We start from the raw sequence: 13438 nt of genomic DNA, 5'->3' as shown, positions 1-13438 counted from the left end.
TGGCTACTGGGGATTGAACTCGAGGGCACTCAATCATTGAGCCACATCCTCAGCCCTATTTTGTATTTAGAGACAGGATCTCACTGAGTTGCTTAGCGCCTCACTTTTGCTGAGGCTGTCTTTGAACTTGTGATCCTCCTGCCTCAGCCTCCTGAGCAGCTGGGATTACAAGCATGCACCACTGCACCTGGCTACATTTGCATATTCTAATCATACTACTTCCTACATAGGAAGTCTCATTAGTGTCTTAAATCTCCATCCAGGAGTGTGCATCTTTTTTTTTTTTTTTTTTTATTAATTTGTTCTTTTTAGTTATACATGATAGTAGAGTCTATTTTGACATTTTATAAAAAAAATGGAGTATATCTTATTCTAATTAGGATCCCAGTCTTATGGAAGTACATGATGTTGAGATTCACTGTGGTATATTCATATATGTACATGAGAAAGTTATGTCAGTTCATTTCACTGTCTTTCGTATTCCTATACCCATCCCCTTCCCTTTATTCCCCTTTGTCTAATTTCCTGAACTTCTGTTCTTCCCCTCCCTACTCCCTTGTTGTGTGTTAGCAGCCATATATCAGAGAGAACATTTGACCTTTGGTTTTTGGGGATTGGCTTATTTCACTTAGCATGAGCATCTCCAGATCCATTTACTTGCAAAAGTTATAAAGTCATTCTTCTTTATGTTTGAGAAATATTTCATTCTTTTTTTAAAAAATATTTTTTTTAGTTGCAGATAGACACAATATCTTTATTTTGTTTATTTAGTTTGTTTATGTGGTGCCGGGGATTGAACTCAATGCCTCACACATGCTAGGCAATCACTCTGCCACTGAACTACAGCCTCAGCCCCTAATATTCCATTTTTTATCCATTCTTCTGCTGATGGGCCCCTAGGTTGGTTCCATAGCTTAGCTGTTGTGAATTTTAAATCCTCTGGATATATACTGAGGAGTGGTATAACTGGGTCAAGTGGTTGTTCCATCCTAAGTTTACTGAGGAATCTCTACACTGCCTTCCATGGTGATTGCACCAATTTGCAGTCCCATCAACAGTGTATGAGTGGGATTTTCCCCCACATCCTCGCCAACATTTATTGTTACTTGTATTTTGTTTTAAAATTTTCTTAAAAATTTATTCTTTTGGGTTATACATGACAGTAGAATGTATTTTATATGACATCATACATACATGTAGTATAACTTGCACTTCTTGTGGGTTGTACATGATGTGGCATTACACTGGTTGCGTATTCATATATGAACATAGGAAAGTTATGTCCACTTCATTCTACTGTCTTTCCCATTCTCATCCCCCCCCTCCCTTCCTCCAATCCTCCCCCCCACCAATCCAGTGAATCTCCATTTCTCCCTCCCTACTGCCTATTGTGAGTCAGCATCCACATATCAGAGAGAACATTTGGCCTTTGTTGTTTTAGGGTTGGCTTATTTCATTTAGCATAATAGTTTCCAATTCCATCCATTTACCAGCAAATGCCATAATTTCATTCTTCTTTAATATTGAGTAATATTCCATTGTGTATATGTAATACATTTTCTTCATCCATTCATCGTTGAAGTTAACCTAAGTTGTTTACACAACTTAGCTATTGTGAGCATTAGCTCACAACTTAGCTGCTATGAGCATTGATATGGTAGCTTTACTATAGTATGCTGATTTTAAGTCCTTTGGGTATATGCTGAGGAGTGGGATAACTGGGTCAAATGGTGATTCCAGTCCAAATTTTCTGAGAAATCTCCATACTGCTTTTCAGAGTGGTTGCACCAATTTGTAGTCCCTCCATCAACGTATGAATGTACCTTTTCACCCTATGTGCTTGCCAACTTTTATTGTTACTTGTATTCTTTTTTTTTTTAATTGCAGATGGACACAGTACCTTTATTTTTTATTTTTATGTGGTGCTGAGGATTGAACCCAATGACTCACATGTGCGAGGCCAGTGCTCACTGAGCTACAACCCCAGCCCTGTTACTTGTAACCTTTTTTTTTTTTTAATTTTTATTGTTGGTTGTTCAAAACATTACATAGTTCTTGACATATCATATTTCACACTTTGATTCAAGTGGGTTATGAACTCCCATTTTTACCCCATATACAGATTGCAGAATCACATCGGTTACACATCCACTGATTTACATATTGCCATACTAGTGTCTGTTGTATTCTGCTGCCTTTCCTATCCTCTACTATCCCCCCTTCCCTCCCCTCACCTCCCCTCTTCTCTCTCTACCCCATCTACTGTAATTCATTTCTCCCCCTACTTGTAACCTTAATAATTGCCATTCTGATTGGAGTGAGGTGAAATCTAAGTGTTATTTTAATTTGCATTTCTTTAATTGCTAGAGATGTTAACATTTATTCACGTATTTGTTGATTGATTGTATTTCTTCTTCTATGAAGTGTCTGTTCAGTTCATTTTCCCACTTTTTGATTGGGTTATTATTATTTTTTATTTATTTATTATTTTTTGTGTTAATCTTTTTGAGTTCTTTGTATGTTCTGGAAATTAACACCTTATCTGAGGTGTGAGTGGCAAAGATTTTCTCCTATTCTGTAGGCTCTCTCCTCACACTCTGGATTGTTTCTTTGCTGTGAAGAAGCTTTTTAGTTTGATACCATCCCATTTATTGATTTTTAAGTTTTACTTCTTGCACTTTAAGAGTCATGTTGAGGAAGTGTTGGTTCCCAAGGAAACATGTTGGGCCTATAGTAGTTGCAGAGTTTCTGGTCTAATATCTAGATATTTGATCCACTTTGAGTTGAGTTTTGTACAGGGTGAGAGATAGGGGTTAAATTTCATTCTGGTACACATGGATTTCAAGTTTTCCCAGCACCATTTGTTGAAGAGTTTGTCTTCTCCAATGTATGTTTTTGGTGCCTTTCTATATGTAGTATGAGATAACTATTTATGTGGGTTTGTCTCTGTGTCTTTTATTCTATTCTGTTGGTCTTCATGTCTGTTTTGGTGCCAATACCATGCTGTCTTTGTTACTATAGCTTGTATAGTATAATTTAAGGTCTGCTATTGCAATACCTTCTGCTTTACTTTTCTCACTAAAGATTGCTTTGGCTATTCTGGGGCTCTTATTTTTCTAAATGTATTTCATAACTGCCTTTTCTATTTCTATGTAGAACATTTTTTTTTTTATTTCTTACATACATGACAATAGTGGAATGCATTTCACAGTATAGCTAAAGCTAAATAGCTAAAGCAATTGTAAGCAGGAAGAGTGAAACACCAACACTTATTGTTGTTTGTCTTCATAATAGCTGCCATTTTGATTGGAGTGAGATGATATCTTAGAGTAGTTTTGATTTGCATTTCTCTGATTGTTAGAGATAATGAGCATTTTTTTTCATATATTTGTTGATTGATTGTATATCCTCTTCTGAGAAGTGTCAGTTCAGGTCCTTGGCCCATTTGTTGATTGGGTTATTTGTTTTTTCGGTGCTTAGTTTTTTTAGTTCTTTATATACCCTAGAGATTAGTGCTCTATCTGATGTGTGAGGGGTAAAGATTTGCTCCCAGGATGTAGGCTTTCTGTTCACCTCACAGATTGTTTCTTTTGCTTAGAAGAAACTTTGAACTTTGATTCCATCCCATTTATTGATTCTTGGTTTTAATTCTTCTGCTATAGGAGTCTTATTAAGGAAGTTGGGGCCTAATCCCACATGATGAAGATTAGGGCCTAATTTTTCTTCTGTTAGACACACAGTCTCTAGTTTAATTCCTAGGTCCTTGATTCATTTTGAGTTAAGTTTTGTGCATGATGAGAGATAGGGGTTTAATTTCATTTTGTTGCATATGGATTTCCAGTTTTCCCAGCACCATTTGTTGAAGAGACTATCTTTTCTCCAATGTATGTTTTTGGCGCCTTTGTCAAATATAAGATAACTGTAATTATGAGGGTTAGTCTCTGTGTCCTCTAATATGTACCATTGGTCTACCACTCTATTTTGGTGCCAATACCATGCTGTTTGTTTTATTGTTGCTCTGTAGTATAGTTTAAGGCCAGGTATAGTGATGCCATCTACTTCACTCTCCTTGCTAAGGATTGCTTTAGCTATTCTGAGTCTCTTATTTTTCCAGATGAATTTCATGACTGCTTTTTCTATTTCTATGAGGAATATCATTGGGATTTTGATTGGAATCACATTAAATCTGTATACTTCTTTTGTCCGTATGTTATCATTTTGACAATATCAATTCTGCCTATCCAAGAACAAGGTAGATCTTTCCATCTTCTAAGGTCATCTTTGATTTATTTCTTTAGCATTCTGTAGTTTTCATTGCAGAGGTCTTTCACCTCTTTCATTAAGTTGACTCCCAAGTATTTTATTTATTTATTTATTTTTTGAGGCTACAGAAAATGGGGTAGTTTTCTCATTTCCCTTTCGGAGGATTTGTGACTGATATCAGAAATGCCTTTGATTAGTGTGTGTTAATTTTATATCCTGCTACTTTGCTGAATTCATTTACTAGTTCTAGAAGTTTTCTGGGTCTTCTAGGTATAGAATCATATTGTTGGCAAAAAGTGCTAATATGAGTTCTTCTTTACCTATCCGTATCCCTTTAATTTCATTCATCTGTGTAATTGCTCTGGATGGTGTTTCAAGAACTGTGTTAAATAGAAGTGGTACAAGAGGGCATCCCTGTCTTGTTCCAGTTTTTAGAGGGAATGCTTTCAATTTTTTTCCATTTAGAATGATGTTGGCCTGGGTCTTAGCATAGATAACTTTTACGATGTTGAGATATGTTCCTGTCATCCCTAGTTTTTCTAGTGTTTTGAGCATGAAGCGGTGCTCTATTTTGTCATGCTTTTTTTGCATCTATTGAGATGATCATATGATTCTTTGTTTTTTAAAAAGAGAGAGAGAGAGAGAATTTTTTAATATTTATTTTTCAGTTTTCAGTGGACACAGCATCTTTATTTTATTTTTATGTGGTGCTGAGAATCGAACCCAGTGCCCCGCGCATGCCAGGCGAGCACGTTACCGCTTGAGCCACATCCCCAGACCCATATGATTCTTATCTTTAAGTCTGTGGATGTGATGAATTACATTTATTGGTTTCCGTATGTTGAATGAACCTTGCATTCCTGGGATAAACCCCACTTGATCGTGGTGCACTATCTTTTTGATATGTTTTTGTGTTTAATTTGCCAAAATTTTATTGAGAATTTTTGCATCTATGTTCATTAGAGATATTGGTCTGAAGTTTTCTTTCTTTGATGTGTCTTTGCCTGGTTTGGGGATCAGGGTGATATTGGCCTCATAGAATGAGTTTGGAAGTGCTCCCTCTTTTTCTATTTCCTGAAATAAATTGGAGAGTAATGGTACTAGTTCTTATTTAAAGGCCTTGAGAACTCAGCTGTGTATCCATTCAGTCCTTGATTGGTAGGCTTCTGATGGCATCTTCTATTTCATTGCTTGAAATTGATCTGTTTAAATTGTGTATATTATCCTGATTCAATTTGGGCAAATCATATGACTCTAGAAATCTGTTGATGCCTTTGATATTTTCTATTTTATTGGAGTACAAGTTTTCAAAATAATTTCTGATTATCTTCTGTATTTCTGTAGTGTCTGTTGTGATATTTCCTTTTTCATCATCTATGTTAGTAATTTGAGTTTTCTCTCTGTTTCTCTTCGTTAGCATGGCTAAGAGTTTGTCAACTTTATTTATTTTTTCAAAGAACCAACTTTTGGTTCTGTCAATTTTTTCAGTTGGTTCTTTTGTTTCAATTTCATTGGCTTCAGCTTTATTTTAATTATTTCCTGTCTTCTACTCCTTTTGGTGTTGATTTGTTCTTCTGTTTCTAGGGCTTTGAGGTGTAATGTTAGGTCATTTATTTGTTGACCTTTTCTTCTTTTAAGCATTGAACTCCATGCAATGAACTTTCCTCTTAGAATTGCCTTCAGTGTGTCCTAGAGATATTGTTATGTTGTATCATTGTTCTCATTTACTTCTAAGATTTTTTTTTTTTTTTTTTTGTTACTAGGGATTGAACTGAAGGGCACTCAACCACTGAGCCACATCCCCAGCCCTATTTTGTATTTTTTATTTAGAGACAGTGTCTCACTGAGTTGCTTAGCACCTCACTTTTGCTGAGGCTGGCTTTGAACTCTCAGTCCTCCTATCTCAGCCTCCCAAGCTGCTTGGATTATAGGCGTGCGATACTACACCCAGCTTACCTCTAAGAATTTTTTAATCTCCTCCTTTATTTCTTTTGGAACCCATTGTTCACTCAGTAGCATATTTTTTAGTCTCCAGGTATTGGAGTAGCTTTTATTTCTTATTTTATCATTGATTTCTAATTTTATTCTATTATGATCTGATAGAAGGAAGGGTAATATCTCTACTTTTTTGTATATGTTAAGAGTTGCTTTGTGGCTTAATATATGGTATATTTTAGAGAATTATTCATAGACATAGCTATTTTGACTAGCTATTTTAAACTAAGCATTCTGCTACATGTTATAGGAAAAACTCAGGTAAAAGACACTCATTCAATTTTTAATAATGATATACTCTGTTTTATGCCAGGCCTTATGCTTGGGGATGGGCCTATGGAGCTAAATTAATTATTCATTTAGTTGTTCCAGAAAATTTTTAAATGTTGGTTGAAGAGATAAATGATAAATGAAATACAGTATTCACTTTTGAGTTGCTTAGGGAGTAGTTATAGAACAGTGAGATAAGCATTGTGATAGATATATAACCCTGAGAACCAAGGGGCAATTAACTTATCTGGGAGAAGTCTGGAAAACTTTACAGAGAGTGACTTTATCCTTAACAAACAAAAAGTAGGAGAAAGCATTTTATATGGAGCACCTTATGCATTGGTTTGAGGAGCCTGAAGTGGCTTAAATGTGTGTATAGCAGGGGTTAGTAGTTTTTTCTATAAAGAGCCAAACAGTAAATATTTTAGGCTTTGCTGGCCTTAGAGTCACTGTAACAATTACTCAATTCTGTCTTTGTAGCATGAAACAACCATAGATAATATATCACTGAGTGAATCTGGCTATGTTCCAATAAAATTTTATTTATAAAAGCAAGTGGCAAACTGGATTTGTTCCATGGCCACAATTTTCTGACCACTGGTCTGTAGTGTAAGGTCTTGTAGGAAAGGAGAATGGCCAAGACTGGGAAGTAAATCTATGGGCCACATTGTAAAAGACCTTAAATGACAGGTTAAGAAGTCTGGAAATAATGGGGAGTTGTGAGATTTTAAGTAGGTAAATTGGTCTAGTTAGGTTTGTACTTTATATAGATTATTCTAGTGTTTAATATGGTAGAATTGAGACTTAGATATGCAAAAATGAGCGAGAAATGACTCTCCTCTCCCTAACTTCTAGCCAACGGCTTCTGATGTCATTGTGGACATGTATTTCATCCCTGAATCATCATTGTTCTAGCACTGTGTGTTAAAGACATTCAGAGCTACATAGCTAAAATTTGGGTCCTTGCTGGATGTTTAGGAGATAAACAGGAATTGTCTAATATAGAACATGTTGTTTATTGATTCTTAATACTAGACAGTGGGCTTTCAGGGGAAGTGGGAGTGGAGGAGGCCATGTGGTTTGGTTTAGAAGATATGGAAAGTAGGTAGTGAGGAACAAGATTGGATGGGGAAAAAGGATTAATTGGTTTTAAGAAGAAAACAATTAATTTAAAACCAGCTCTCCCCAGGAGAGCTGCTCAGATCCCTATATCCAAAGATGTGTTGCTCTTCTTCTGGCCTATGTTAGAAAATTCTGAGCCTGTATTATGGGAATTCTAGAGAGATATCCTTTCTTCTCTGTTCCCATCCACACTACTTCACTACGGCCAGCTACTGGGAGATCACTTTTCTGAGCTCATGAGCTAAATATACCTAGTGACAGCTGGTACCTTGGCACTTAGGCGAGATATTGAGATATTGAGCTGCAGTTCTAGCCAGTGCTCCATTCCTTCTGGTGAGGCAAATTAAGACACATCTTTTAGAGAGTCTCTTTGGGTCCTCTTGAGGGAGGAGCTGTTTGTTCAGAGTCTGAAACAGTAAATCCTGTTTTGTGAAAGCCAAAAGTGTCCTGTTTTGTTTTGGCTTTTTGTTGCTTTTGAACTTTTTCCTTAATCAGACTTTAGCTATTAACTGGATATAGGACAGTATTAAAGTAAGAATACCTCAAATATATTGGACATCAGAGTAGTAGTTCAATATAATATTCTAGTGTGTTATGCTTATAACTGGGTGACTGGGAGCTTCTATCAGTGGGATATGGTTGGCAGGGAAGATAGACACATAAAAAGACTGATAAAGGTATGCATAGTAGTAGTGCGAATTCTAGATCATCTTTGATCAAGAGTCTTTTTCTCTTGCCAGGTGTGATGGCACATGCCTGTAATCCCAAGGACATGGAAGGCTAAGGCAAGAGAAATGAGTGCTAGGCCAGCCTAAGCAACTTAGGTCCTAAGCAATTTAGTGAGTTCCTATCTCAAAATAAAAAATAAAAAGGGTGAGGATGCCCCTAGTTTCAACAAACAAACAAACAATAGCGTGTTTGCTTTGAAAACACAACCTCATAATGACTCAGTCCCTTAGCCACTGCCCTCCCCTTCTAATCAAATTATATCCCTTAAGCCTCTCCTATATAAAATTGTAAAAGTCACTGGAGTTTGGTATTGTTAGATCCTCTTTTTTTAAAATATGTTTTTAGTTGTAGGTGGACACAATACCTTTATTTTATTTATTTATATTTGATGTTGAGGATCAAACCCAGAGCCCCACATGTACTAGGTGAGTGCTCTACCACTAAGCCAAAAGCCAAGCCACTAGAACCTCTTTGTTTTGTTGTTGTTTTAGAAGACAGTCCGAAAAGCAAGGCTTAGGTTCAACTTTACAATATACTTTGGAGCCAATAAAAAAGATCCTTGTAAAGGTAATTTATGACTTCTGCAAACATGTCTCATCCTACTCAAATGAGAGGATAATTAGCTCTTTGTTTGAGAGACTAATAAACCAAGAGGCTGAGAAGCTTGCCCAAAAGCCACATAGGAAATAAGTGGCCTGTTTTATAGGTTCTGATCTCTTTATAGTATATTGTCTTTCTGACTCTTAAGGCTTGATTGTTGCAACCTCACTTCTTTGTTCTCTAAAATGGTTCCAAAAAGAATCAGACCCTTCCTTCACATAAATTGTCTATCTGCCTTGTCCATCATTTGGCACCATCCTCTTGCTGGTCTTGTTTTCTGACCCTGTTTCCTCTTGGCATATGTTATGGCACCACTAAGGCTTGTATGCTTGTATGTGAGTTCCTGTGTAGGTACTTTTATTTTTTTCCAGAACTGGGGATTGAACATAGGGACACTTTACCAATGAGCTACATTCCCAGCCCTTTTTATTTGGGGACAGGTTCTCACTAAGTTGCCAAGATTGGCCTTGAATTTTTGATCCTCCCACTTCAGCCTCCCAAATCACTGGAATTACAGGTGTGTACCACGACACCCAGCTTGTGTAGATTTACTTTTTATACTTTCTGTGAGCTTCTCTGCTATATACATATTTCATGATCAGGCTTTCTTACTTCTTGTGAGTTCCCTATAAACAGCTGGTATCTCCTATCAGAGTATTTCCTAGAGTTACCTGGTAATTGTAGAAAAATCCCCTTCTTTTAGTGTTTCCTCTTCTAAGGCCTGTTGGTAGTTCAGTGAAGATAAACATATAACATTTTTGTCTGTTTTGGTTACTACTTCTTGCTCTAGTACCTGGAACTATATCTGGTACATGGAAATTTTCATTAAATATATGTTGAAATCTTAGTTACTTGAGAGACAGAGGCAGGAGGATTGCTTGAGCCCAGGAATTCAAGGCAGCCTGGGCAACATAACAAGACTGCATCTTAAAAAAAAAAAAAAAAAAAAAAATATATATATATATATATATATATACACACACACACACACACACACACTCGTGTGCATGCAAGACAATGCAAGAAAGTTTAGATGTAAAATGATTGGGTTATGAGAGTCTTAACCTAATCAGTGCATTAATCCTCTGATAGGAATTAACTGTAGGTAGTAACTGTAGGCAGGTAGGGTATGGCTGGAGGAGTTGCATCACTGGGGGGTGTGCCTTTGAGGTATATATTTTGTCCCTACTGAGTGGAGCAGTTTCTCTCTGCTATGTCCTAAGCTGCTTTCCTCTGCCACACCCTTCTGCCTTGATGTTCTGCTTCACCTTGAACCCAGAGTGGTGGAGTTGGTCATCTATGAACTGAGAACTATGAAACTGTGAGGACCAAAGTAAACTTTTCCTCCTGTAATTTTTTTTTTTTTTCAAATATTTTGGCTACAACAGTGAAAAAGCTGACTAAATTTTTTTTTTTTTTTTTTGTGTGTGTGTGTGTATACTAACTTATAAAGAGGAAAGATGTATTTTGGCTGACAGTCCTGTAGATTCCAATCCAAAGTTGAGTATCCTAATTTCTTTGGGTCTCTGAGTAGTGGAGCAAAAATGACTTATCACCAAATCAGGAAGTAAAGAGAAAGAGGAGGAGGCTGGAGGCCTACAATTCCCTTTGATGGCATGCCCTCAGTGACCTAAGGATCTTTCAAATATTGCATCACATCTCAGTAGTGACACTTTATAAACTAAGCCTTTAACACATGGACCTTTGAGTGGTGCTTATCTAAACCATAATAATGAATCACTAATGTTAGCTTATATTCAATGGGAGTGGAATCCACCTTTGATAGGAGGATTGTCAAGGAATTTGGGGACAATTTGAGAATTTGTGGATGTTTTAAAATCATCACAGCAAGTAACTAATATGATTTGGGTACAAATTGCATTATCTTTGAGAATGTTACTATTCTTATTTCTAGAATAGGTGTGATAATTCATTGGCTGTGAAGATTAGATGAGAAAATATTGTGAAAGTTCTTAGAATATTTCTTAGTATATAAAGAAGTACTCAAAAATTGTTAATTATTCTTTCTATTCTTTCTTCCCTCTTCCAGCTTATTAAATTCCAGTTAACTGTCATTAATCTTCCCATAATTCAAAAAACAGTATGAGGAAAGAATTTCTAATTCATATTTATTTTTTTCAAGTGAAACATATTACAAGAAAATGTAGTCTCAATGGCAACTAAGACATATGCACAAAGAAAGATACATGAGTGATATAATACACATGCATTGGGTAAATGGAATATGCTGTGGATAGCTCGAGGCAAATGACTTGAGTGGAGATCTTGGTGTGTTGGCTCCCAGGGATCTCTTGTGACTTGTGTGCTTTCCCCTTGCAGTTCCTGAGGGAAGACCTCAATTACCATGACCCAACAGTGAAGCACAGCACCTTCCATGGTGAGGACAAGCTCATCAGCGTGGAGGACCTGTGGAAAGCATGGAAGTCCTCAGAAGGTAATAGGCAGCCTTGTTGTCATTCCTAGTTGTTAGAAGGCTCAGAGAAGAGAGACGAAGATAGCAAATTGAACTTAAAGAAATAGGAACATAAAATACTAGTATGATAAGAACATAAAATACTTAGTTAAAAAGCAAATTATTGAAATGATTCTATATATAGTCATTGAATAAGACTGACTAAGTAGTCACTATGCTGGGAACTGGGAAAGATTCTCCAGAGTCAGAATGTTTTTTGAACTCTAGCTTATTCTCTACTTCTCTCCTTATTCCCACCCCATGGGAATCTCCTAGCTTCTGATGCATCATCTCTAGAGATAAAGAGCTTGCTGGTCTCTTGAGGCAAGCTCTTTCTTCTGTCGCTCCCACTTAGTCCCAAAGTAAAAGTTGGATTCTCCTTTGAGTCTTCTCTTTTCCAGGTTGAGTAGTCCTAGTTCTTAGAGAAAACATTTTCTCAGCCTTGTCCTCCTCCTCAGATATCTTCTTTTTTTTTTTTTTGGGTGCTGGGGATTGAACCCAGGGCCTTGTGTATGCAAGGCAAGCACTCTACCATCTGAGCTATATCCCCAGCCCCTCCTTAGATATCTTGGTTTTTATCCTTGTCCTTCTCCTCAGATACCTTGGTTTTCTGCCCATAAAAAATTTTGTGAACGTGTTTCTTAGATCCTGGAGTTGGACACAGACTCCCAAATTCTTACAGAATTGATCTGGATTGTCACCTCAGTTCTGAACCCTGTTCATCTGTTAACATAGTCTAATTAGGTACTGGTCCCTTTAGAAGTCACATTACTCTACTGATTTGAATTGAATTCATTAATGAAAACTTTAGATCTTTTTCATATATGATGAAACTGCTTAATCATGACTACCATTTTTTTTTTTTCTGTAGTATTTTCAGAGTATTGTGTAAAGGAATATGTCTATTTGTGTGAGATTTGACAGGGTCCTTAGCATGGGTTCTTGTGTTAGTCAGCCTTTTGTCTCTGTGACCAAAACACCTGGCAAAAACAACTTAGGGAGGAAAGATTTATTTTGGCTCATGTTTTTGGAGGTTTTATTTGATGGTTGGCTAGCTCTGAGGCAGAAACACGGAGGAAGGGCCTGGTGGAAGAAAGCTGCCCAACTCATATTAGCTGGGAAGCAGGGGTGGAGTGTGGAGGGCAGGGAGAAGATTAAACCCTCCGCAGGTAGCCAAAAGTGACTTGCTTCCTTTAATTGAGTCCCACTCCTAGTAATCCATTCAGCCAATGGATTAATCCACTGATGAGGTCAGAGTTTTCATGATCCAATCACTTCCCCAAAGCCCTCTAAACACATGAGACTTTGGGAGACATTCCTAAGATATAATGATAAACCTAAGAAGGGTTTTCAGATGAGGAACCTTAGGCCTTGGCCTATAAAATCGCTAGTTCATTATTATGCATTTAGTAAAGCCAGGACTTCAATTTTGGCCTTCTGATCTCTATGCCAATGCTTTTCCTTAAAATCTTGGTTGAAAGCACTGATCTGGTGGTAGAAAAGACTACTTTTGGTAGGAATGAGGCAGTTTCTATTTTTATTTAAATTCTTACCTAGGATTATGGAATTTTAGATCTGGAAGGGCTCATCTATAATGTAGGTAGAGAGTGTTAGATTTGAAGCAGGAAGACCTGGAGTCCTGGTTCTGGGATGGACAAGCTTCTTAATTCTGTTTTGTCAGTTTAGAAGGAGCATAAGGAAAGAGCTTCCTGGAAATTTTCAGAAGCTGAAGTCCTTGTGTGTATGTGGGGGGTGGGGGTTTCTTTAATAGTTCCTGAGCAACCCAAACTGTCTACTAATAAAAGATGAAGTAGTGATATGAACTTTGGAATTAGACCAATATTGCCAGGAAAGATCTTCCATCGGTACCATTTAATTTTGATTTTTTTCTCCAGTGATATAAAGATAGGGTACCTAATTTTTAAGAGTGGACCTTTGGGGTTGGGGTTGTGGCTCAGTGGCAGAGCGCTCGCCTAGCATGTGTGA

At 37.0% G+C, this 13438-nt stretch overlaps 1 protein-coding gene across 3 annotated transcripts in view; it reads left to right on the top strand.

Annotated features, from left to right (window-relative positions):
* Stim1 (stromal interaction molecule 1) overlaps window positions 1-13438 on the top strand; it is a 215694-nt gene that overhangs the window by 135013 nt on the left and 67243 nt on the right. For all 3 annotated transcript variants that reach the window (XM_034636606.2, XM_027942482.2, XM_071616436.1), the window contains exon 3: window positions 11320-11434. In XM_034636606.2, coding sequence (XP_034492497.1) covers window positions 11320-11434 — 115 coding nt within the window. The remainder of the gene's footprint in view (window positions 1-11319; window positions 11435-13438) is intronic.

The sequence above is a fragment of the Marmota flaviventris genome, chromosome 9 (assembly GCF_047511675.1).
Source record: "Marmota flaviventris isolate mMarFla1 chromosome 9, mMarFla1.hap1, whole genome shotgun sequence".
Classification (NCBI taxonomy): Eukaryota; Metazoa; Chordata; class Mammalia; order Rodentia; family Sciuridae; genus Marmota; species Marmota flaviventris.
This window is presented reverse-complemented; position numbering and strand designations above follow the sequence as displayed.